The 27604-nt window shown below is 37.2% G+C and overlaps 1 protein-coding gene across 3 annotated transcripts; it reads right to left on the minus strand.

The window, feature by feature from the left end:
• Positions 1-2932: 2932 nt before the first annotated feature.
• podxl (podocalyxin-like) lies at positions 2933-27533 on the minus strand. Of its 3 annotated transcripts, none has more exons than XM_015352283.2 (8): positions 27045-27533; positions 12500-12835; positions 11696-12000; positions 10963-10992; positions 8574-8703; positions 7898-7929; positions 7427-7570; positions 2933-5415 (listed from the first exon to the last, which is right to left on the minus strand). In XM_015352283.2, exons 1-8 carry the CDS (start codon positions 27082-27084, stop codon positions 5224-5226), a joined length of 1209 nt encoding a protein of 402 aa, XP_015207769.2. In that variant the 5' UTR covers positions 27085-27533; the 3' UTR covers positions 2933-5223. The 3 variants fall into 3 exon arrangements, with proteins under 3 accessions (XP_015207769.2, XP_015207768.2, XP_015207767.2); XM_015352282.2 differs by having other exon boundaries at positions 2933-5418; positions 11696-11997; positions 27045-27532; XM_015352281.2 differs by having other exon boundaries at positions 2933-5418; positions 27045-27532.
• Between the last annotated feature and the right edge of the window lie 71 nt (positions 27534-27604).

A 27604-nucleotide genomic window follows, 5' to 3' on the forward strand; every position in this document is an offset into this window, starting at 1 on the left:
ACATTCAAATTGTTTTTGAGAAAGGAGTTTGAAATATAAAATCATGCATTAGCTGTTCACATTGTGCCCCAATCAATAGAGAATTTAAGGTCAGTGTACTACTAAATACCTAGTAAGTTGCTTATAGTAACAATACAAAACTGCTAAGCGTGACATAAGTTTCCATTTCTAATGCTTTATTTTAGGTATTCTTCAGACTGCATTGTTTCGACCTTTCACTCTACGCAAATCTGTAGCTGTAATGTTGATTTTAATTTCCCTGAAGTTCTTTCCTAATGCTTTGCGAAACTGATTTTGAAAGACTGCCTTTTATTTTTTGATGGGGCTCAGAGGGAGGAGTGTTGCTGGCACAGGGGTGATTTTTAATCTTCATTTGTGATTCCTTTCCCTTTTTTATAAATAAATTTTTAGCATTATTGATTGTCCTAGTTTATAATTGCATTTTTCCTCTTATTTGTGGCTCAGGATAATTCCGTATTAATAATTTGGGACAAAGTTTCATGCTGAAAAACTAGTGAATACTAATTGCACAAAGAATAGCTTGCATGTTCATTAAAAGTGCCCCCTTTTCAGCAATATGTTTAATTAGTAATGTGATTTATAAAACTGCAGTTTTGGTATGCTGTCAAGTTGCAGTAGAAATTTCTGTGCATTTTTTACAGTGTTTTCTTACATTCATTTTAATATTTCATGTTTAATAAGGTTTCGTAAAAATACATAAAGCCCTGTTGGTGTAGGAGCTAGTACTCTAAAATTATAGATATATTCTAAAATTAACATGAAATGTATTTTACTGGCAAAAATTGATAACCTGCGATCATAAACACTTTCTTTCCTTAATATTTTAATCTTATAACTAAAGGACTTCAGCAATATTAAATCTTTGTTGAAAACTTTCTTTATTCATACAAAGATATGACTAATTATACATTTGCATCAAAGAGGCACCTTATAATTTCAAAGGGGCAATGATTAGAGAAATTACAAATCAAATTGAAATACGTTTGCTAAGACAGTTTGGAATAGTAGTACATGATCTTCAAGCTTTGGCAAGTGAAACAAATCCGGCTTCACCTACGTATTACTATCTCTTGTTTCTTACTGGTTCAGCACCAACTCTAAATGCCAGGTCTGGGGCTTTGTTGCTTGCAATGATGATACATTGTACATGGTGGTAGAATATTTTTTAAGTTCTTGCATGAAGAATGAGCTTTTTGAATGAGCATTTGGAATGCCCATTGGATAATACACGTTTAAGAATGTTTTTGTGTATGGCAGTGAAAAGAATGGTGAGCACCTTTCAAAATGCAATGCCAAATCAATTTTTGTTCTTTGTTTTTATGAATTTTAGTTAAGACTTTAATTTCTATTGTTTATAATCAGTCTTTATTTTCCAGCAAAATGTATTTAAAAGTCCTGGGACAGCTGGTACGTTTGGTTTGTAGACACTACTCTGTGAATAAGTGAATGTGTAGAGAAATTGTAGAATTCTATTGTATGTAATGTAAATATAAATAAAGATTGTATTTTGTTCAGGTTTCTTAATAAAATATGTACTCAGGTGTTTTTTTCTTTTATTTCAAAAGGATGACCTCTGAATGTTCTGATATTTGTAGAAAATATTTTAATGTTGCAAAACACTTTTGAAGAATCAAGATCTTAGATCTTTTCTAATGAAAAATTTAAAATAAAAGTATAGCTCCTTGTGACTACTATCCCTACTCTTTTGAAACCACAATTCTAATGTTTTAAAATATTCTTCTAACTTAGACAGCTGGAGTAGGCAGAAAATACCCAGGAGTGATGTACATTAAATCTCTTCAATGTTTTGTAAGAGCAGCATTTCTTATTAAAAAAACTCCCATGAGTTAGAAAATGTTCTTTAAGCATCCCATTTATTCCTTTCCAGAGCTTTGGAACCTGCTCTGACAGATGGTAAGCTTTCCAGTGTCCCCAAAACATTTTTGTGCCTTTTAAACACCAGCCTAAGTAACCTCCCCTCTATGCTTTGTGAATGTGTATATTGCTAGTTTTATTTTGTGCAATTGTTTCTGATTTGGACATAAAAGCTGTATTTATAACAGTCTTATTCAAGAGCAGAGGCAATGATGTGGTCAGTTCAAATAAATCAATTGCTTACGCATTAGGATAGTGATATGCAGCTCTGGTCTATGAGTGTTTTGTTTGTTTCTGGTTTTCATTCTACCTTGGACATAAACTAAATAAGTGGTTAAGAAGTTGATCCAGTTGTATCCAGGTCTGAATTAAATGCTAATTTAAAGATGCTTCAAAAATGGGTCCAACTAAACTAAAAAAGAGACCAACTATCGGTCTCTTGATTTCCAGCTTCTAAAGAACAAGGGAAAGACAAATCAAATAATTAGTTCCTTTAGGTAATTAAGAATTTGGCTGGAAAAGTATCCAGATGCTATCACACCCTTCAGGACTGAGTTGTGTTCCCTCCTCCTCTGTTAAGCCAACAGGAACCTGGTTGCCCTGGCTTAGGAGAACAATTTCAGTCGTGTTCATTTTACAGTGCCATAGTGTCAAACGATTACTCTTACAGTCACTTAGTAATTTCTAGTAAGACCAGTGTTCATCCTTCAAAACTGTTAATGAAAAATATCATACAATACTGTGTTCAATTAAGAATTGGTAGTCGCACTTGATATTTGGTAACTACACTAGTAGTAACATATTTCAAAGTGGTCATCTCATCTTCTAAAATGGTGTTTGTAAACTGTAATAGGTAAGGTACGAAGGTTAGCCTTGGTATAGTGTTGATCCTTAAGCCTAATTGGTCTAAAGAGAATTCTCATCTTTAAGTGATGAAGAAAATTAAATGCAAAAGGTTTTTGTTACAATCTTAATAGATGGGCTCATTGTCAAGAACAAGGTGCCATGCCAAGAACACTCGACCAAACGCAATTCATTGTTTTTGCTACAAAGGTTTATTGGTTTGAGTAAAAAACGGAAGAAGGCCTTGTCCTCATCAAACGTGAGTTTCAGTTGTCAGTGGGGATTCCAGTGTGTCAGACATCTGTTCTTATGCTAGTATAGCACACGCAAAAAGTATATGTACAGTATAAGTATATATATATATTCACTCTACATACTTAAAACTATTCTGCTAAATAGATTCTGTATTAAAAACATTTTGAATATGATCCTTTAAAGTGTTTGTTCAAATACAACAGTTGCTGTTGTCTGTGTGTAGGTAAGCATAATTGCTAGGAACAGCACAAGGGTTTGTTTTAAGTGTACAGCAGATTAAGATCTACATACTTATTGTGAAACAAAAGATTGAAAAAGCAATGTCAATCTTTTTCAAATCAAGCACTGTGTGGTGTTACTCGCTTTTGAACATTGTGGCATACATAGAAATGTGTGGGTGCATATATATATATAAACTGTATATACACAAATGTGAAGTAATGTAAAAATACACCCTGAGATTCATAAAGGCCATTTAATGTACAGAATAAGTAGAAGACTGCCGGGTGTAGTAAGAGTTACAGGCCAGAGGAAGTCAGCAGTCAGCCATGTAATGAAAAGGAGAGGCTTAAACGGAACATTAGTAGAAGCCAGCAGGAAATCTTCTAAGACCCTGGACATTCTGTTTTTGACTGTTGACAGAGTGACTGTTGTGTTAATCATCCTTAAAGTACCTAATTTGTACCACTCCCTTTTCCCTCTTAAGGCATGTCCACTGAAATAAGGGTGCCGTGAAAATGTCCTGCTTTCAGTTCTTAAAAGGTGTTTGTGAAGGTTAAGGTACCAATTGTTTATATTTAAATATAAGAATTTCTATTATTTTCAATATAATGATTCACACAAGTTTTAAAGAAGAGGGCTAAGATTATAATCAATCTCATAAATGATTAAAGGCAGAAATTCCTGAAACAATGCTCTGAATGTTGGCGTGGACAAAGAACTCCAACCATAAACTCAAAGCATCTTCGGTTCAGTAAACCTCCCCAAACTGCGAGTTATACAACTGTGCTCATCTAAAACAAATCCCTGGGTGCACTGTTTCCAAAATAAGTATCCATACCCAAGAGGTTACGTATTTAACATTGCAGAGAAATTTAAATTTCTGCTTTGTATAAAGAAAAAAAAGGGTGCCATAAAATCTTTCTTACATCTCAATCTTTAAAACTGAGATAATGGTTTCGATTCGAACATGCACTTAAATGATAATTTACATCTTGAACTAATTTTTGCTAAGTTGCAAAAGTTTGTAGTGATGCACAGTTCAAAACTGCATACATGGTCAACACAAACAGCTCCACCTTGGGAACAACAGATATATGTGGAAATAATGCATGACACATTCCTATTGAAATAGTGTTGAAATAAACCACATTACATTAATATTCTAATTATTTTTAGCACAAGAAGTCTAGCTTCTATATGACAAAGGTTTTTGGTAAAAAGAAAATACAATGTACATGAATACATTAAACCGTGACTACTGTTATATAAATTATAGTGGTATAAGTTATATCTACCATTACCTACCAATAGTGCTGCTACAGGTCTTCAAAAGTCAGTCAAGATTCTATTCAAAGTTTTCTACAGAACAAATCAGAATGTGCCCTTCAACTTTACCAGGCTTCTGGCTGCATCGTTTTTCCTTGGTTTAACTGTGCAAAGACATTAAACTCCAAATTAGAGCACAGCTCTCCCTTGTTTCAGTTTTACTTGCTAGCAGATGTCATGGAGTTAATGAGGGTACTGTCCACAATGTAGACATGTACCCAGCTAAAATCATACTAATATTAGTGTTCAGAAATTGCATTCTCTTGCAAAATGCTTAAAGCAGCATGGTATATCACATATAGTGGTAAGAGTAACAATAAAATGTAGGTGTTCACTGAGTTATATCAAATTAGAACAAGAACATATGATTTTGCTCTTGCATGTATCAAACTCGGGGACTGAGGTCAGATGTAATACTTCAAATGTCACATTCCAGTCACATGGAAGGTGCATGCATTGTGTTTCAGAACAAGAACCCCTACTAGACTACAAAAGCTAGGTTTTGAAATAGACTTTCTTTGCAAGATTCAAACCTGCAGTGCAATAGGTACTGTATACTGTATATGTATATATCCAGATATAGGTATGTAAAATGGTTGTACAATTTTATGCTGAAAAGTGTTATCTTCTCCACTCTTTGTTTCTGATTTCTTTTATCTCTGCACCAAAACACGCTGCACTTCACAAGTGTGTGTCTTCTTCATCGTTGTGGTCATCTTTAATGAGATTGTCAATGGGGACTATCCAGCTGTCATTAAATTCCCCATGCAAATTGGCCTTCTTCTCCTGCATCTCAGGATGAACCTCCATCACCTCCAGGGTGGGGTTGTCATGGTAACCGTTTTCCACTGTCTGCAGTTCTTCAGTCAGTTGCTGCTGTATAAATTAGGCAAGATAAGAAGAAGTAGTACAACACTCCTCATCTTAAGTGAAACAGTTTTTTTCTGGAGTTTTAATTACAATCCAGTGTTCCAATATACGGTAGCGCAGGATTTACAGAGCTGCATAAAGCCAGCTTCGAACAAACTTTCAATGGGTTATCACATATATATATTCAGTATATGATGAGTATCTTTAGGTCAAAAGAACTGGAAATATTATGTTCACTGCGGTACTCTCACTTGGCATATAATGACTTGAGAAGTTTGGCAGATCAAGACCAAGTTGTCAATATGGCTGTGGTCTTGCACCGAGCACATTTATAGCATCTGATTCTCCAGACATTCTGAATGCAAAGTGATCAGGGACAAGAGTCCCTGCTGAGCCAGCCCTGTGGTACCCACTGGCCATTGCTGAGGCTAAATATAGTTGATTCAGATCTTTGTAGCCAGCTTGTTGCTTCTTAGAAGTGACCAGAGGGATTGGACCAGCTCCTGAATTTAGTGTGACTGTCGTGGGCTCATGCCCTCGCCACTTCACCCAACCGGTTCGTCCCGCAGCACCTGGGGAACGAAGTTGGGTCTCCGGCATAACGCAACAGGGAGCCAGCCACATGAGCTAAATGAGACCTCCCTCAGCCCAGGCAGCTGAGGTCCCTGCTACGCGCAGAGAGGGCGATGATGTCACCACGTCCAAACTAGCTCCGCTACATTAGCACAGTTCAGCTCCGCATTGGTCAAAAATGGAGAATGAACGATTGGGCGTCTAATGATCTCAAACTGCTGAAACAAGAAGTTTTCTTCCAAGACAGGTCATTTATAGAGCAGATCACATATACAGTCTTACCTCTCTACAATTCTTACCCATTTTTCGTATAGCCAACTCTCACAGAGCTCTTTACTAACTTTTTACGACTACACTACATATAGCAAATTAGATGATTTACAAAACATATTCAAGATTATGAAGGTAAAAAAGCATACAATTGTATAGAAATTTTCCTGAACTTATAATATTATCAGTTTTCTACACTATTATGAGTTAATTTTTTCTTTTTCTAATTTCTGCCTGTCAATAAATAGTTTTTTTTTCATTTTCATGAGCAGCAAATCTATTTTTTGTTTTAGTTTCTTTTAATGTGGTAAAATATCATGTAAATGTAGAACTACTTCTTTGTGCTTTGTATAAGGAAGTTCAAAGTAAGAAAAGCAGTGCAATTAAAGGTAACAACTATTGCTGTCTGTGGAGAGGGCCATTATGAAAGCTGGCTGCATTAAATGAGCAGAATATTTTCCCATTTTCCCAGTGTTTTTAATGTTTCCCAGTGTTTTTAAGGCTTTGATCTCATTTTCTAAGTTATGTATAATACTTTTCAGTTCATCACTATACCTTACCTGTGCTTTTAGTATGATTACACTGGCATGTTTCACTCTTTTTACCATGGTATAGCAAGTTAAGCTTTCATATAGGAAAGCATGCTAACTCCTAGGTTACAGTGTAGTTGCTAACTTTCATTAAACCCATAGATAGCTGGTAAGCAAGATATAAATTTAATGATGTTCATAAGTCTGTAAAAATGTGTCACAGACTTGTAAAACAAGAATCATATAAGGGTTGAAATTATTCAATTATATCATTTGAAAAAAATGGAAGGTCTTAATTTAATAAAATTGTTCAAAATAGCAATAATGACTTTTGTTAGCACTGAAGGCATATAGCACTATGTGATGTCTAATAAAAGCTTTTTCTGGGAACAGTGCATCTTTGAAGTTCAGGCCAGTCACTATGTTTGTGTAAAACCAAAAGAGGAGACAAACAGAACCTGTATGTCAGTAAAAACAGAACAAGGGGTTAGAGGTGTATGGTTAGTTACACATTTCTGTTTGACATTTTTATTCCACTATATTTTTTCTGGTAAAGAGTAAAACTAACCTACAGTAGGTACGGTAGGTTATATCACGCACATGCAAGAATGGTATTACATTTAAAACCACGAGCTGCTCACCTGATTTTTCCTATAGGATTTCCGTTGACAAAGAATGCACACAAGGAACGCAACAATTATGAGCAGTAGTCCACCACAGGAGGCAAGAACAGCAGTCAGTGTCAGAGTAGAACCAGATAAACGTTGGTCAGAAGATCCATTGCCCTAAAAAAAAGTGTCATAGAAGGAAAAGGACAAAAAGACATTAATTTCAAATAATACAGCAGAATAATTATGTCCTGTACACTGGATACAGTAAGAGTAGGTAACATAGAGCCTAAAAACAGATGTCAAGGAGCCAAACATTTTAAAGACATCACAGTTGTGTCAGCATTAAAATATCATATTTAAAATCATGTGTTGGACAGAAAATCTGCTTACACAACAAATTGTTTTGCTCCTTATATGTTCATTGGCAAGCTCAAGGCACTTGTTACTCTATTAAAAAAATAAAGGAAATAATTAGCAGTAATTGTATACAGTGATACACACCTTATTGATTTTTTCCAGCTCTTCAGGACTCACTGCAGCAAAATAAAAAAAAACATAAAAAAACATTATGTTAAAATACTAAAATGGCTAAAATACTATTTTTACTCAGGCAAACTGTTGTGGAAGTAGCTTCACACTGTAATTTTATCAAGTGCAAATTCAGAAAAAAAAACAATGGCCTGGCTTGATGTAATATCCAGTATTACAAAAAAACATGAGTAACATGAGTAACATGTAAATACTAATAAAGACACATAGTCTACTTAAACTTCAAAGAGTAGAAAATAACCAAATGTAAGAAAATAGGGATTGTGATATTAACTATATTTTTTCATCTGAAGAAAAAAAGGGCGGTGTGGTGGCTCTGCAGCTAAGAATCTGTGCCTGTGGCTGGAAGATTGTGGGTTATTATCCCACGGCCGGCAGAGAAATCCTACTCCGTTGGGCCCCTGAACAAGGCTCTTAACCCCAACTGCTCCAGGGGCGCTGTATAAATGGCTGACCCTGCGCTCTGACCCCAAGCTTCTCTTCCTGTCTGTGTGTCTCATGGAGAACAAGTTGGGGTGTGTGAAAAGACAATTTTTTTAATACAAGAAATTGTATATGGCCAATAAAGTGATAATATCTTAAATAAAGCCCTTAGCTTTTTTAAAATAGAAAAAAAGGGAAATCCCACCACGTAACAATATGCTGTTAAAATGTACTGTTCCATTTGCATAAACTGTTATATGAGCATCACAGATCAGGGAAGGGTGTTTCCTCCTCGTGTCACACTCTTCTTTCACACGTTTTCTTGTTTCATTGCTCTAGATACAATGGAAAATAAGAGAAACACATGGACAAACTTGTCAATATCTGAGTCCATGTCACCTAACACTACACAACCATCTCCATTTATCACTGCATTCCCATTATTCGTTATGAGCTATGAGCTTGGACTCCTATACCTCAGTGTGGGCTAAATAACATTTCCCTTGACTGGTCTTCAAGGCAACCCAGCCCTTGAAAAACCTCCACAAATTTGGCATCCTCTAACAGAATATTGAAGAATGGGTGTGCGGCGCAGTGGCATAGTGGTTAGCATCTCTGCCTCTCATTGTTGAGGTCTTGGGGTCAAGTCTGATTTCTGGAGTGCTACCTGAATGGAGTTTTTATGTTCTCCCCCTGTTTGTGTGTGATTCCTCAGGGTGCTCCAGTTTCTGGAGCCCAAAAAGATACTGGTTGGTTAACTGGCTCCTGGAACAAAATTGGCCCTGGTGTGAATAAGTGTGTATTTGTGTCCATGTGTGCCCTGTGATGGACTGGCCTTATGTCCAGGGTATTTTCCTGCCTTGCATCCATTGCTGGCAGGAATAAGCTCCAGGTCCCCCACAACCCTGTATTGGATTAAGTAGTTAGAAAAGTGATGGATGGAATTGATGGATGGATGGATGGAAATTCATTGCAAAATGAGTACTACATATTCGCACTCAAGTTCCTCCATCTTCAAAAGACTTTCTCTGCCAATTCCTTTGGGGCTTCTTTGATCTGTAGAATGCTTAAGTTTGTTTGTCTTCGTCTGCTTTACGAAGTAATATTCTATGCTTTCTGTGGCATCAAGTTTAAAAAGGTAATTCCTTTAATCAAAAACTGCAGATGCTTCACAAATTCAAAAGACAGAAAGGTAAAAATAGCTCCTTTCAATACACTGGAGTGCAACGTATTCTATCTATTGTACGCTGAATATCTAAACTGAAGAGGGAATGTCAGCTTTCATTGCTGCTAACAGAAATGTCCCCTTTGGGATGTGACTTAAGGAAAAAACTAAATATTTCCATGAAGGCGTATTTTCCACCAAATGAGTGTGGGACAATTTTAAATGTGATGGTGTTTTTCCAGTCTTTGTAACTGAATAAAAACAAAACGTAAAAATAAACCTGAGTTAAAAGATAAGAACAAGTGGCCATTCAAATTGACAAAAAAAAATAGTACTGATAAAATTAATCCTGCTTCGTGAGCCTCAAGAACCTAACTACCTCAATATATTCCACACAAAACTACCCATTTTAAATCTTATATTCACAAGCATTTATACCCCAGTATTATGGTGGTAGATACACAATAAACTATTTAACCACAATGAAGTTTTATTGTGTGGGAGTTCTTTTATCCAGTTCTCTCCCAGTCCAGATAAATGTTTTCTGTAAAGCACAGGTTATCTCTCACCAGCCTAAATCTCAGCTCTACACCTGTGTAATCACTTATATGACTTGTACTAAATTGTACTTTAGGAAGACAAGAAAACTACACAATATCTCTGTCCATACTCTGATTGCATTCCTTGCAAAGCTTGATGCCACATTTACAATGGATGTGTACTGCAACAAATTTCCATAAATTATGAGATATCATGGCCTTTCAATGATGGTACAGCACCATGCTTGCCAAAATGAAATAAATATAAGATAACAGGTGGAGTGTATGTACTGTAGTTCAAACCCCAGACTGATGTCAAGGATCTCATTATCAACTAAATACCCTCTCACACAAGTAACTCTCAACTGTGTTACCAGAGTGCTGAAAGAAACCTCCATCCATTCATTCATTTTCCAATAGTTTCTTCCAATTCAGGGTTGCAGGGGAGATGGAGCCTATCCCAGCAAGCAACAGGTGCAAGGCACAGGACACACTGGACAGGACACCAGTCCATCACAAGGCGGAAACACCAACACACACACGTATGACCAATTTTCCTAGCCAGTTAACCTCTTTGGACCCTGGGAGGAAACCCACGTGAACACAGGGGAAACAAACTCCATGCAGGGAGCACCCCTGGTCTGGAATTGAACCCAGGGTCCCAGTACAGTGAAGCAGTAATGCTAACCACTGTGGCACTGTGCCACCCACAAGAAACAATTCTTGGCAACATCGAAATGCTCTTTTCAATCATAGTCCTTGAAGCTCAGCATGTAAAACACCATTCAATGTTTGATAGTCATTTGCCTTCAGTGGCAAAATGAAACATGGAAACTCTTAGTTGATTCCACTAGTAATTGCAAAATGAAAACTTCCTCTCAATTTCTTACCAAAGTGGCATTTTTTGGTTCATAGTGAATCTGTTGGGACAAGAGAACAAAAAGCATTAGAAATACAAAACACTTATCAAAACAAAACTTGAATGGATACGTAGCAATATTATCTGGACTGGTCGACATCAGTGACATGAATAAACGCAGACCTGAGGAACTCCTGGGACTTGAAGCATACACCTTGTTCAAACATTTGCAGTACATATAAGGACGTAAGAGCACAAGAAAGCTTAAAATCAGGATGATTTCAAACCTATTAATCTCCTATGGCAGTTAATAGCTAGCTAACTGCAGGATGTCTTCCAGCTATTTCTTGAAGTAAGCCAGGGTACTGGTTTCAACAGCATGGTTGGGTATTTTGTTCCATACTTTCACAGCAAAATGGCTAAAGAAGTGTCTCCTGTTCTCCATTTTATATCAAATGCATGTGTAAATGAATAAACGAGGGGTTTCTGAATACATGGATTGAAAGTCCATTCAAAACACATAGTGTTAGGACCTACAGATCACTAAATTCAGATATTACTTATAATTCAATATTGTATAATAAAATTAAGCATTCTTTCACTCCATGTGTGACAGAAAAAATCGGTTTCATTGGAGAGTTCAACATTCTTCACAGACTCTGCTTAATTTATTACAGGTTAACTGCTCAGGGCCTTGGTAATTGAGTACAAACTTACAAAGATAAATAATCTCTTAGTATATTAGTATGCAGCAATTATCTTACCCCGTATTTGTCTCCAGGAACGAAGACTTTTGATGTTGTCATCGTACTGGTAGTTTTTAAGGTTGGCTTTGAATCAGTAGTAAAGATGGTTGTAGTCTGATCTACACTAGCTTTTGTTTGATTTACAGTGGTAGGTTGATCTGAATGTGTTGATAAAGGTTTTGTAGTCACATCTGCAGTTGTGGTTACTTTTGTTGTTTCAGTATCGTTATACAGTGGTGTTACATTAGTTGGACTTGATGAATTAGCAGAGGGTGAAGCTGTCTCTATAGTTATAGACGGCAGTGGATCTGTAGCTTTTCCTGCTGTCACAGAAGGAAAAAGAAATGTTTTAGATTTTTTTAACAACTCAGCTAACAAAAGATCTTAAACATCCCAATACAGGTAGACAATTATTTTATATCCCATTTTGTTCCTCTAGAATTTGATGGTATATTTGATACAACAGAATAGTGTTTATTTATATATGGGGGTGAGAGGTTGTCTCACATGAAGCCATGGACACTTGGATTAAAAACAAGTGACCAATTTTTTAAAAAATGGAGAATATTCAGAAAATATTTAAGTTTATATTCTTATTACCCTAAATTTCTCATATTATTATTATTATATAGAAGAAAACACAGAGTAATGAGTAATGGAGCTTCATCTAACATTCATTGATTTGTTAATATACACAATGTTTTGCAAAAGCATTCTAATCTCCTTCTAATGATGTCCATTTTAAGAAATTACAAATGATGTATGCATAATTAAAGTTAATATTTTTAAATGTAAAAGAATTTATAAAATGCCTATACTTACTCGTAGGACCTTCAGTTGTAGTAGTATTACTTCTTGCAATAGCAGTAGTAGAAATAACAGGACTAGAAGTATTGTTGATAATTGAAGGTGGAGTGCTGTTTATTTGTTTTGATGTTGCAGACATGACACTCACTGAAATCGGCGTTGAAATAAAAGGAGCAGTTGTTTTACTGGTCATCCTGGTTGAACTGTCAAGGGAACTAGAGATTTGATTACCAGTTGTTACTGGTATTAGAGTAGCTGTAGTTTTAATATTAGTTGAAATGCTTGGGGTTGGGGCTGTTGGGGTTCCTGTAGTAGTAGCATCTTGTGTAGTCTCACATAAATTCCACATCCCTAAAAAACAAGAGTTACAGCTCAGTCTGTTGAAATAAGAATTCAATTTCTATCATCAACTACAGAAACTGTGGTTTGAGTTATTTCAAATGGACAAAAGTGACAAAATTCCACATTAATTACACATACTGTACATATATAATATATATAAATCACATATATTTAAATGATAAAAGGACAAAACCTTTTAATTTAACACACTTTATATTAAATTAAAACAACATTTCTTGTAATAATAATAATAATAATAATAATAATAATAATAATTGCTTACACTTATATAGCGCTTTTCTGGACACTCCACTCAAAGCGCTTTACAGGTAATGGGGACTCCCCTCCACCACCACCAATGTGCAGCATCCACCTGGATGATGCGACGGCAGCCATTGTGCGCCAGAACGCTCACCACACATCAGCTATCAGTGGGGAGGAGAGCAGAGTAATGTAGCCAATTCATAGAGGGGGATTATTAGGAGGCCATGATTAGTAAGGGCCAATTGGAAATTTGGCCAGGACACCGGGGTTACACCCCTACTCTTTTTTCGAGAAGCGCCCTGGGATTTTTAATGACCACAGAGAGTCAGGACCTCGGTTTTACGTCTCATCCGAAGGACGGCGCCCGTTTACAGTATAGTGTCCCCGTCACTATACTGGGGCATTAGGACCCACATGGACCGCAGGGTGAGCGCCCCCTGCTGGCCCCACTAACACCTCTTCCAGCAGCAACCTTAGTTTTTCCCAGGAGGTCTCCCATCCAGGTACTGACCAGGCTCACACCTGCTGAGCTTCAGTGGGTTGCCAGTTGTGAGTTGCAGGGTGATATGGCTGCTGGCCATAATAGTGGCCAGCAGCCACTAATAATTAATAATAATTCCTTACTCTTATATAGCACTTTTCTGGGCACTCCACTCAAAGCGCTTTACAGGTAATTGGGCCCCTCCACCACCAATGTGCACCATCCACCTGGATGATGCGACAGCAGCCATAGTGCACTAGTACACTTAACACAGACTAGCTATCAGTGGAGAGAACAGATTGATTAAGCCAATTAATAAATGGGGATTATTAGGAGTCCATAACTGGTAAAAGCTGGGAAATTTGACCAGGACACCAGAGTCACCCTCTCTTTTCCAGAAACACCTTGGGATTTTTAATGACCACAGAGAGTCAAGACCTCGGTTTTATGGCTCATCCAAAGGATGGTGCCTTTTTTTACAGTATATCACTATAAAGGGGCTTTAGGACTCATACAGACTTCAGGATTGTCACACCCTGCTGGCCCCACTAACAGCTCTTCCAGCAGTAACCTAGGTTTTCCCAGGAGGTCTCTCATCCAGCTACTGACCAGGCTCTCACCTGCTGAGTTTCTGTGCAGGGTGACATGGCTGTTGGCTGAGATATATTAGGCCATACCTCCACAAAATAAAGTGCTGGGTCACTTGTAAACAGAATACTCAATTCTTTCCCATTTTACGAATAGATTGCATTCAGATGAAGTTGTGAGAAAGGTAATGATGTGAGTATAAGATCAGGGGACTGTTCAGGACAGGAAAGGAAGCTGATGAGTGTCTGCTCAAGCAACTTAAGCAACCCACATTAGCCTACCACTTTCAACTTACTCTAAATGCTATACATTGCATGTACCAGACCTACTGACCACTAAGCATTAAGTCCACTGCAAGCTGACCTAATAATTCAACTTTGCTTCAAGCCATCATTTCTCCCCTTTAGTTCTTACTGACTGCAGTATCATTCACCTTTCTCTTAAGCGCTATTATTAGGGGAATGGGTTAACACCGTGATGTGGCAATGTACTGAATATGAAGGCATCAGGAAAGTGCAGTAACAAAACCTCATCATATAGCACCGAGAGAGTGGGTTTGGCATGTCAATCCATGAATTACAAATCTGTAAGTAGCAAAAATTCTCTAAATTAACTATCCACAGGAAATAGTAGTCTCTAAACAAGTTTCTAGGTGTTTTCTTTTTTAATAATATTTAATTGAGTAATAGATATTGACTTTGCTTTACAGCACCTATTTTAGTTTTACAAAAAAATGTTCATTAACCTTCAGACAGACCATTTTAATAGAACTTTCACTTAATGTGTCATTTCCTTTTCTAATGCTCTTTCTATACGAACTGAACTTATACATCTATTTTTGGGGACAGGATGTTTGGAATAATAACCTAGGAAATGATGTCAAACACACCCATTCCGACCACATTAACAAACCAAATATTAACAATGCTGGCAAGCCTGCTTAGAAGCTCTTAAAACGTCTCCTGAGGTTTAGAACAATGTCTTGCGTAAATCCTACTATGTAATCACAAAAGAAACTTAAATCTCTTTGAAAAAACTGAAAGTATCAAAAATAGTTACTGCAAAACATTTTGCCTGCCTTGTCTATTTAAAGCTTGTTGCCTTTAAATAGTTATAGTGCTGAGAAAAAGTTTGTGAACCTCCTAGGATTTTCACATATTTGAAATCTGTAATGATTTTAACCGAAGTGCTAATACTAAATAAAGTTAACCTGATGAAACAAATGACACAAAACTCCTTCAATATTTATTTATGCTCAAATGTTGCAGCATTTATTATCCGTGACAAAGATAAGGCAAGATCACTTTATTAGCCATATGCAATTTCTTGCATTAGGAATTTGTCTTTTTCACACACCCCAGCTTGCTCTCCATGAGACACACAGGTGGGGAGAGAGAAGCTTGGGGTCAGAGCACAGGGTCAGCCAATTATATGGCACCCCTGGAGCAGTTTGGGTTAAGGGCCTTACTCAGGGGCCCAATGGGGTAGGATTGCTCTGCCAGCTGCAGAATTTGAACTGGCAACCTTCCAGCCACAGGCGCAGATCCTAAGCCACAATGCCACCACTCCGCCCTTGTATGTGAACCTTTAAATTCAGTAACGGGCGGAACCCCCTTGACTGCAACTTAACATTTCCTGTTAATTGTTGATCAGTTTCTTACATTGGTTTTGGCCCATCCTTCCTCATTTCAATTCTGTGACATTTGAAGGCTTGCATGGACACTTCTCTTGATGTCCTGCCAAAAATGTTGGATGAGGTTTAGGCCTTTAACTATGACACTTCTTCTGTAGCCATGCTTTTGTAGATCTGCTTGTGTGTTTAGGACCATTGTCTTGCTGCAAGATCCACTTTAGGTTCAGCTTCAGGTCATAGTCAGACAGCCTGACATTCTCCTCTAGAGTCTTGTGATACAATGCACAATTCATGCTTGTGTCAATAATGCTAAGCCACACAGGTCCTGAGGCAGCAAAGCAGCTCAATAACATCCCACACTCCATGCCTGAAGGCTGGGACGAGATTCTTTTGCTCAAAAGCAGTACCTGTTTTTTTGCCAAACAGAATGTTTCTCACCGAGGCCAAAGAGTTTTACCTTTATCTCGTCTGCTCTGAGAACATTGTTCTAGCAGTCTGGTGGATCATCGATGAGCACTTTGGGAAAGTTTCGACAAGCAGCAATGTTCTTTATGGAGACCAGAAGTTTTCTCCCTGTCATCTGTCCATGAACACTATTCTCGTTCTAGCAGTTTCTGATAGTTTCTTGAAAAGATTTTGGAAGGACGAGTGCCTATGGTCCTAAACTTTCTCCATTTATATTAACCAATTGGCCAATGGATTGGTGGAGCCTCAAATCCTTAGAAATGGGTCTGTCACAGTGCTGAGAGATTTCCTTTGATTGTGCTATGAATGATGCCCAATGCAGCCCTCAAGACCTTTCTAATTATGTAAAAAACAGATTCTAATGTATCATTGTGCCTTTCTTCTGCATATAATTTTGTATAACTTGGTCAAACATGCACATTGACATCTTGTAATTGGATTAAATAGAATGAGAAAGCATGGCTGGCTTAATTGTTTTCTTCAGGTAACATTTTTGGGTGAAATCCACAGAAGAGGAAGAACAGAATGTTCATTATTGTGTGTATCAAACTTATTGGACCAGGAATGGCAATATTCACAAACTGCCATTTTTTACAGAAATCCATGTGATCTCCTCTTACCTCGGCAAAGGCGGTCTTTTATATATATGCTACTCCACAAGCATTTTGCACAAGACACAATCAGGAATTACAATACAGTAAGAGCATCAACATTTTACTCCAAGCTTCCATAAGTTTTTTTTTTCGTGACAGAGGTTCTCCAGCTGTAAGGCTTAAATGTCCTGTGTTCCTGTACACGATTCCTCTTACTGTATATCAGCAAGGGCCCCAGGACCAAAGCAACCCTATATCAAAACAGACACTCCCATATTTCACAGAAGGCAGGAGTGTTCCCTGCTTCACCTTCTTTTACACCAAGCCATAATGTCCAGAAAGACATAACATATTTGCAACTATAAAATATGGTTACAATTGTCATTCAGATGTGGTTTGATAACCCCAAATTGCCTCTTTTTGTGGTTGGCCATTAAAAGAAGCTTATTCCTTGAACTCAGCCAATCCTACACTTATGCAGCCAATATTGAAGTTAGCTGTCATCATTTTGTATCCTGAAGATGGCAGCTTGCGTTGGAGATCTCTGACTGCTGCCTTTTGGCTGCCTCATGAACCATTTGTATAACAGCTTGTGGTGGCAAGACATACTGTAGTTGCTTCCTCTTCATGACAAGCTTGTCACTATACCAGTAGTCTCAAATTTCTTAGCAATGGACAGTACAGGTGAAAATGGTAGATTCCGATTTTTTGTGGGTTCTTACGTAGCAATCCCCCAACCTGTGGAGGACCGCTTACCTGAAGTCTAAAAAAGAACATAAGAACATACAACAAGTTACAAACGAGGGGAGGCCAATCAGTCCATGTTGGTGAGTTGGTAGATTTGTCTTTCACGGTTCATTTTGAAGAAATCTGAGCTGACTTTGTCAGTGCCTTTGAGAATTTAGAATAATTGTATTGGGTCCCAGTGTAGTTTTCTCTGTTCGAGAACAAAATAATTCAAATTCCTTTAGCATGTCAGTGTAGGACATTCTCTAGAAACACTCCCCAGAATCTTTCTAGATGCTCTTCTCTGGAGAGATTTCAGTCCAAACTTTTCTATAATGTGGTGACTTCTGAAGAATTTGTACATCGATAAATGTAATTTTCTAAATATTTAATTATAAGAGATGAAACAGGACAGCAGTTGACAACTAAATTAAAAATGGATATTCAAGACCTTTTGGGGTGCCCACATGATGTAATGGTCAAGCACGAGCCACCAAGAACTTTATATTTAACTCTAATTCTGTTAGACGTAAGGTTGATCTCCTTGTGAAGTAAGCAACATTATACATATTGCCATAGCTGCAATTTAATCAATAATACTAGCACAATAATAAATATGGACTCTAATCAAGTGGTACATACTGGTAGATTGGTTGGCTACAAGGAAATTGTCAAATTGTGTACCCTGCAATGGACAGATGTTGCATCTAGAGTGTAGAAAATGGATGATAAGATGGACTCTATTGTATCACAGTGACAAACTGCATATTCTGTTTGTACCTGGATGTATCTGCAGTAGATCTTAATAATAACTGTATCTGTATGGAGCTTTTCACTCCAATGGTTCTGAAAGTGCTCCTTGTTAAAAGTGGGGCCCAACTGTTCCCCATTTAAGTGCAGCACCTTTTACTATGGCAGCCATTGTATACTATACACTATACACTATACACTATACACTATACACTATACACTATACACTAGCAGTCTCACTATAAAGCCAATGTGATGGAGATGCGAGAAGCCATTACATCAGTCAAATTAAAGGAGGACTTTGGAGAAGCCTGATTACCCAAGGTCCAAATGAGAATTTAGCCAGGACACCCCTATTCTTATGACCAGTTCCATAGGATGTTTGATTGTCACGTAACTATGACTTCTGTTTAGAGTATCATTCAAATGATGGCACATCCTACAGCATAATGATCCCACCTTACTGGTGCTCAAATTTGGAAATTCTAGTTCAGAGGGAAGACTGGTCCACCAATGCCACTTACAAAAGCACTCCAAACCCGGACTTTCAGATTTGATTCGATCAGGCTGCAAAGCAGTAATGTTGACACATCTCCTTCATTCTCTCCCCTTTGTTCATATGGAAAAACTCACATTATACTGAAATATGCTTCCATTCCAATACTCTGATGTCTAACAGAAATGGTTATAAAGGCAGAGGTTTTTAAGGACTATTTAAACAATAAATACGGATAAGATCTGGAGCCTCAGGCTTTTCTAACATAATATCAAGACCGACCCAGCTGCCTACTCAGCAATTAAACAAGGCGATTTGACACAGTCATTGTTTCAGAGAAGAGGCTTTCATTGATAAGCCCTGGCTCTTGGGGAAAAAAAGACATAAAATAGCTTTGATGCTTGTAATTAGCGCATTGTTATAACCTTATCATCTGAGCTCACATGTTACGTCTGTGCTATGATGGCTGCAAACTGTCTAACGTGGCATCAGGCTCTTTTGTTGAATCAATGTTCACTAGTTTTCACTGGAAAATTGAGCAAGAACCAAGATGACCCTCCAGGAGAAGTCCACAATATTTTTTCCTAACTTAGCATTGTTTTTATATATAATTAAAATATAAAATAGTTTTAATATAATATATCCATATTGTTCCAGTTAAAACACTATGACAGCTTCTTTTTTCATTTATAAAACTATTGTTATGATAAATAACAGGACGATCATGTCATACTGGCACAATAAAAGTGACAGAAAGTCACTTGCAAATGTCAATGCCATCAATAACAGACAGTATGTAAATGAGTCCCCAAGCCTGACTATGGAGCTGATGGTGAAGTTAGCTATAGTAAGGACTTGAGGAATTCTAATTGATTTCTTTTGACATAAAAGCAAAGAAACTCTCTAAATGAGAAACTTGTGGAAAAGGGAGAAAACACACTTTGCATGATCCACACTGTTGCAGTCGCAACGACAGTCTATACATTGTTATAAAAAGGGAAAATGATCACATTGAAGTTTAAAGTCGGGCTGACAAAGTCAAGTTGAAAGATAAGATAAACGCCCTTCTCCTGACAACCTTTTAACTAAAAGTTCAAGCTGATTTGTGCCAACATTACCATCAGCCATGAACGCAGATTCCAGATTTCACTACCATACGTCTTTACATTAAATTAATAATGATAAAAATGAGTGTCAGGCAAACGTAAGCAGTAATGCAATTATTGTATCAAAAAGGCAGCTCATGACAGTGACAACCTTTACCACCGTAGTGTATCAGACAGTTTGTGAACAGCCCCGCAGTAGTTTCTCCGGGAGTCTTTCACAAGAAACCAAGCTCGGAATTTCAGCATGAGTAGTTCCCTACTGATTTGTGGTGTTTAGTGTTCTTTTCAATGTCAAATTTTGAACATTTCTATTAAAATGATAAGAATTTAGATTCTACCTTGGTATTGAAATACATGGGTTTTTTTTCATCCTCCCTTACTTATCTGTATCTCTCTCTGTTTCCTTTTTGGACACCGGTAATCATTCACTGACCCAGACTCAAGATTAGATTAGGAATGTAACATACCAGATTCCTCCTCTTTCCCTTTTCCCATACGTGATCCAGTGTTCCCAGTTTTTCTTTCCTTTCTCCCTCTGTTCACAGCTCCCGAAAAAAGGAAGCCCTCAAATGTGTGGTCCCAGCTTGCACGATCACTGGGCTTACCCTCACACAGCCTCTCTGGTCTGAGTATCAGGGCCATTGAACAGTATCACTCTCCCCACATAAACAGACGGCCCATGAAAACCACACTGTTATCACTTCTTGTGTAAGTCCTGGACAGCGTTGCCGATGTGTTTGGGCAGAAATTCAGCCAGAGCACCTTAGTGTTCAGGCTTTTTTTGCCTGTGGAGAACTTCTTGCTGTTCGTAGTTCAGAACAGGAAAGTCTATGAACTGTTATTTCACTTCAACCTCTCATTGAGGTTAATTTTATATTAAAAAAATATAATTAAAGTATAGAAGGCCTCATAGCAATGTCACCATGACAAGGACAAGGGGACTGAAATAGCATGGGTAATATATAATATTTGATGACACACAGGCATTCAAAAACATAACTGACAGTCATTCAATTTTACTTCCACTCCCCAAACCTACCTCCATTTCCATACCTTTTAGATAATCCCTATTTACTTTTTCAAATACCAGGCCATCTGTTTTTAACTAGTAAGGAAAATGTTCACCCTGATACTATCAGTACTTAAACTCCTTTATCTGCATTCCAAACTCCTTATCTTGGTCTTCTGCCTTGCATCAAAAACACCTGCTTCTTACAGAAGTGTAAAAGATTAAAAAAGTGACTTTTACTTGTTTCCTTGGTTCTTCTCACGGATTGTAGTTTTGATTTCACCTGTTTCCAACAAATACCAATTAATCTTGCCACTACCAACACCTTTAATACAGTACAGTACATACCCCTGTTTTCGTTATAGAAATTTCTGGTAAGTTTAGTGTTACTGCTCAGTTTAAAAGGAAATCCTTTAGAGACCCTGTTATTTTAATAGACTACAGAATACATTATAACACCATAGTGAGAGAGCCATTCTGAAAAGTATTTTATTGTCCTTCCTTTGCTGAGAGGATTCTATTACTCAGTGGAATAGGCTACTTCGGTTATGATCTGATATGACTGTGATGAGTCAATGATGAAATCAGGATAGATAATTGTTCTCTTTCTAATAATTATAATACCTTCTTTTCACTCTAAAAACTACCTTTTTCTTCTGTCGTACGTGCTTGTTTTATCAGTCTACGATTTAAAATAAATTACTTGGTGTCTATGATATCCATGAATTCAGTTTGATTCATGAAATGCCCTCATCCACTTTATGCTGCAGGATGAAACAATGAATTTCAGTGATCATTAAGACACATTTAGAATTTAATTTTGTAATTTTTCTTAGGTTTGCTAATGTTTGGTTTTGTAAATGGCTTTGTATATGAACGTGAGACATATAAAATCTGTAATTTTATAGGCTGCCTATTTAAGAAATCTTTACAGCTTTAACAGTCACTTTCTGTTGTATAATAAATATTGTAATTTGATTCTATTGCAATGACATGTATATGCTAATACGCCATTATTTTAAAGTATCTTCCCAGTTTCACTTTATTTTAGAAATATCTACAATTAGCACATGTACTTCTATTTTCTATTAAATGAGGTAACTTAAAGTATGACAAAGAAAGTGAAAGCATGTGAAAAATAAACGGATAATAAATGACGATAAAATAAACAGTCAAGTTGTGTCCTTAAAATTAAGTTGCCTTCATTTAAAGAAACAAAGTACACGAATGACGCCAATAAACATCTGTGGTATGCAAATAACAGGAACATAACTGTTTTTTTTAACCCGGAACATTTCTCTTTTTACTACTGGAAACAATTAAGGTCAAACTGTAATTAATCTTCTGTGTTCAAGAAAGATTTAGCTCAGGTGGTACCCCATGGTGAGGTCCTGTTTATTCACAGCAGGCGTTAACTCATTCCTGTTTTGTGTTGGGCTTGGTTATACACAATTAAAGAATGACACCACTAAAGGGAGGGAATTCAATTGTCCCTTTTCCTGGTTCTGCTGTAAAAATAGTGTTTCGGCACAGACGTAAAACAATGAAAGACAGCGGCTCCTCTTTGCTTCAGCAAAAACTTATTCCAAAAATGTTGTCTCTTACAGTAATTTAGTTTAAACACCTAAAAAACTAAATGCTAATATATCTCTCTGTTATTTGAAACAAGACATATTTTTACATAATACTGTAAATTGAATCTAAACAAAATCTCAAAAATATTTAACCCTAACACAAAAAGTTCTAGTTCTTTATTACCATTAAATTCAAATAACCATGATTATCCAACAGTCTAAAGAAAGCATTTGTACTCAAGAAGGTTGATACTATTATGTTTTAAGAATCAGCAGCTGATTTACAGGACCATTAAACAATTTGTAACTGCTTTCATCTTGACAATCAGTTAGAAAAACTTTGTTTTTCACATTGCAGGAAAAATTGAGAAATTGTTTTTTAGTTAAAAGGTTTGTGACTATAGCCCTAAAGCATTTAATTACATTCCCATTTCCATTTTCTGAATGAATGAATAAATGTAGGTATCACTTCTACAGTACCCTACAATGACTAAACATTCCAATTCATCAGCTAGCACATAACAATGCCTCTCTTTGCAAAGTGACTGCACTAGAGAGGATATTCTTTGAATGAAGCGTCATGGTGTGACAAATCTTTTTAGTCAAATTACACATAGTATCTATAGAACCTCCTGGTGAGCATCAGCATGATGGTGCTCCATTCAGAGGTTCAAACAGAGATTAATTCAGCCGTCCCACCAAGGAAGGGGTCGTCTTTGTACAGCTGAGACCCTACAGTTAAAGATAAGGCCAGTATTCAGGAATGTAAGGGCACAAAGTGTAAAACGCTGTTTTTAAAAGACAATGAAGTTAGGGGTGTGTGCAGAGTGTGTCACACTGAGAAGCATTAATTCACTTTAATCATTAGTCACAACAGGTAGTGCCTTTAAAGGCTATTTACAGTCAGGATATGGCACTGCCAGATTCCTCTCTGGGGTCAGAAGGTGCAACCGGTATCATTTTCACAACCCTTCAGCCCCCAAGTCTCTTTCTAGCAGCATCCTGGCTGTAATAATCAAAAATATTAAAACAGGAAGTATGTCTTTGCCAGCTAGCAGACTCTCCTTTTAAGTTCTCAATATTCCTAATACCTGCTTCACTTTTTCTCGAAGCAAGATTTTGGGGCTTAAATCGTACACTGTTTTCGAAAGCCATCCATCCACTTTCAGTAACTGCTGTGTTATTTGAGTGCTGCCAGAGCCTACCCCAGCAGATATTGAATGAGATGGCACCCTGAGTGGAACACTTTCCCCATCTCAGTGCAGGTCATGGGAAAACGTGTACACTTTACAGAAGAAAATAATACTTGGAAATATGCGATTATTAGGATACACACAGGAAGTGACTTACTGGCATTTACTGACTGACTAGATACACGGGGGGAAGTCTCTAAGTAGCTGAAGGAAGTACTAGTAAGATCACACCACACCTCTTCTTATATCAGCTTTAGTGACACAGAGTCTTGCTTTCCATTGTTCTAAGTCTTTTTATTGGAAAGAATGTCACATGCTCTACATGGTGTAATGTATATTTATATAAGACTTTAACATAACATAAATCACAATACCATAAATATAGGGTATATAACATCTATTCCGATGTCAATATTTCTTATTTTTGTCATCTTGCAAGCAACAGGCACAAGGAAGAACACACACTGGACAGGACACCAGACAATCGCAGGGCACACTTGCTGTAGACACAGACACACTCACACCAGGGTCAGTTTTCTCTAAAGCCAATTCACCTACCAGTATATCTCTGGACTGCGGGAGGAAACTGGAGCACCTGGAGGAAACCCATGCAAACACAAGGAGAACATACAAACTCCACCCAGATAGCACCCCACATCCGGAGCCTGCGGCAATGCTAACCTCTGCATCACCCTGCCACCCTTGTATCATAATAAGATAAAATACTTTATGCTGAATATGCCTGATCAAGTATTCAGAAAGAAAGAAATATATAGACAAGGTTGGGATCCATTTTTTTCTCTGAAGAAAAATTGCCCTGTCCATCTGTCCACTCACTTTGTCTTCAGTTCCTACACTCTCCAACACCTGAAGCTGTTGTGGACTTGGAGATTCTAACGCTGCCACCTCCTTATTCTTGTTTACACGGCCTCCTCTCAAAATTGTACTGATAGCTTTGTCCCCTCCACATTTGTCACATCTGAGCCAATCCAATGCTTTTGGATCCATCTCACCTCAGAGTGGCTTAAAAATGTTCAATGGCTGTTAGAGGTACTTCTGTTATCTTCTTGCTGTTGACCCGGCTGTCAAAGTGCTTTGTTTTCCAGAACTACCGCTATTGAATTCCATCTCTCTCATCTTATTTTCACTGTTTGCGCTGACACGTTGGCACTTTCCTTTAAACATTTTATATGTTTTGCTTTTTCAAGCTATTTGAATAAAGGCTATTGTTTAAAGACACAAAGTGCCCTTTTCTTTGATCTGAACTTCAAATTCAGAAGACAAACTCATGTTGCATAGAGTCCAGGCACAAGAAGAGAAGAAATAATGAAACTGGAGTTTTCAGCTGTCTGCATGAGTGTGTGTGCCCAGTAAACCCTGCATGATAATTAAAAAAAGTTTATTTTTCTCTGTTTTGGTCTCCTCCATTCTGTTTTTGGTGTTGGAACCAAACACAGTATATTCCTAAACCTTCAATACAGAAAAGGAGGTTCAGCTAATCAAGTTATAGAAAACAGGAACACTTCATAAAGATAATTTACTCAGTGTGTGCCACATACATTAATAAAACATTGTGCACTCTTAAAAGTTTATAGTGAAAAAGATAACTGTGAATTTAAAGTGTCCTATAGCTAACGGCATATCAGGACTTAGCATACCTCTAAAACCAACACAGACCTGAAGAAAGGTCAGATTCTTGTGATTATTTTCTTATTTAATTTTCTTTCTAAAGTGGCTAAAATAAATATTTATTGACCCACTAAATATGCACTGATTATACATTTTAGTTGCACAATGTTATGCAATATGTATTTAAAAAAAACATGCCTGAGTTCATACAAGCTTTGAGTCAACTAAAGTTGGCTTGATAAAAATAAATACAGTGAAGTGTTTTTTTCTGACTGCAGTGTGTGTGATTTATTGGTTTAGTGTTTTAAACTAAAGGAAAATATTAAGGAAAAAAACAATGTGCTTTTGGCCTCCTGATATGAAATCAGTTTTTGATGTTTGTCATTTAATTTAAATGCAAATGTCGGGTATGAATTTAAAAGTGTGACTATAGAAGGCTGGGAGATATTGTCAGGAATCAATATACTAGAAATAAAACAACCCCACACAGGCTTAAAAAAGCAATAGAAAATCCTGTCTGACAAAACATTACTCTGAAAATAAGATACTGAATAAATCAATCAAATTCCTATGGTGATTCACGTTCATTCTTTTATGCACATTTTTATTTTAACTACCACATTATCATTTTTTTCCTTTTTACAAAAATATTTGGAGCACTACCACCTCTAAAATAAATTTGTTCTTCGCACGGCTTTATTGTTTTGGGAGATCAAAACTTAATTGCTTCATAAAGGGGCTTAGGAATTTCACCCAGCACCGTAACTCATTATTTTGAGCTGAAGTATTTTCTTCTAATGATTAAAACACCTCTTTCACGTGTCTTACAGAACTTGCTGTTCCCTTGAGACAGATGTGACACATCTTATTAAATTAAGTAAATACCCCCTTGCCTCCCAGTTCTAATTTACAGTACATACAGGCTACACTATCCCTTATACGATTGAATAAGTGTTTCTAAACGATATAGATTACAGAAATGTGGTACATCTCTTAATAATGTGTGTCATTATTGATTCACAAATGTGAAATTTAGCAGCAAAACTAATAATAGTGATGATGACGGCGATGTAAACAAGAGAAAAAGTGAATTACAACTTAAAAACTCGAAAAATGCTTCCTGGCAGTGTCTATGCGTGGACACTTAAAATTTACCATAAGCTGAAAAATTGAGACATATACATCTATCTTAACCTGATAGCCAAAAACTGCATTTACGCGCACAGGACAGTTACATTGCAACAACTTTTGCAGCGCAAGCACCTGTTATGAGGAAACTCCCCGTGACATAACCTGCGCAGTAAAAATGTCTTAAACGATTTTATGTTTATCGCCAGACTACAATTTTGTCTGCACTTAAAGTTTAAATACACGAGATGCGCCCATAAAACTTTGAACTGAACAGACACTGAATGCTAAAACTGACTAAACTCACCTCCTGCACAAGAAAACTTCACTTTTCTAGCTACACGCTGTAACTAGTGCAGCTAGTGCAACAAAATCGTTTTCACTGAGAAATCGGTGGACCGAAGAAACTCTGACATAAATTTAATAGACGTTTATTTTCTGGGGGAGATCAAAGCTAATGGCACTTCAGATACTTGCTTTCCACAAGAAAATGGAAGGCTCTACAGATCTAATTAACTTGCAGCCCAAAACAAACAACAATTTAAAACAAAATTAAATTCAGTTAACTTTGATAATTACTCACCCATGAGAGAAATCACATAAATTAGAGCACACATTGTCATTGTTTTTTGTAGTTTGACTTCTCGCTGATCTCAATGCTGGAACAGAGGTGCGTTAGCAGATTTGTGCGTAGTTTAGTTTAGTTCTTTTTTGTTGTTGCTGATGCTGGGAGGGCTGTTTTGTTACGGTTATCTCCTTGGATTATATTTTCAGTAAGTGATTTTGCTTCGCTGTGATTGTTTTTGCTGAAAGCCAGGAATGCTTTTGTTCATTTTTTTTCTTCCCGAGTCGGGGATGTAATGAAAAGCTTTCGCAGGTTTCCTTGGCCGCCGTGAATGTAAACTCCAATCTCTGCCTTCCTTTCTCCCGCTTTTCATGGGGGAGTCTGCAGTCGTGAGGGCTGTTGATGGCTATAGACGTATTGTACTCGCAGGGCAAGTAAGTGGCCAGGCGAAATGTGTACTTTACAGAGACGGAGCTCAGCTGTCGATAGCGATGGCACTGCCCACATGTTTAAGTATCACAGGGGTTCACCAGGCGAAACCCAACAGGATCCAATTGAAAAACGGGGTGGGCTCCAAT

The sequence above is a fragment of the Lepisosteus oculatus genome, chromosome 7, assembly GCF_040954835.1.
Source record: "Lepisosteus oculatus isolate fLepOcu1 chromosome 7, fLepOcu1.hap2, whole genome shotgun sequence".
Classification (NCBI taxonomy): Eukaryota; Metazoa; Chordata; class Actinopteri; order Semionotiformes; family Lepisosteidae; genus Lepisosteus; species Lepisosteus oculatus.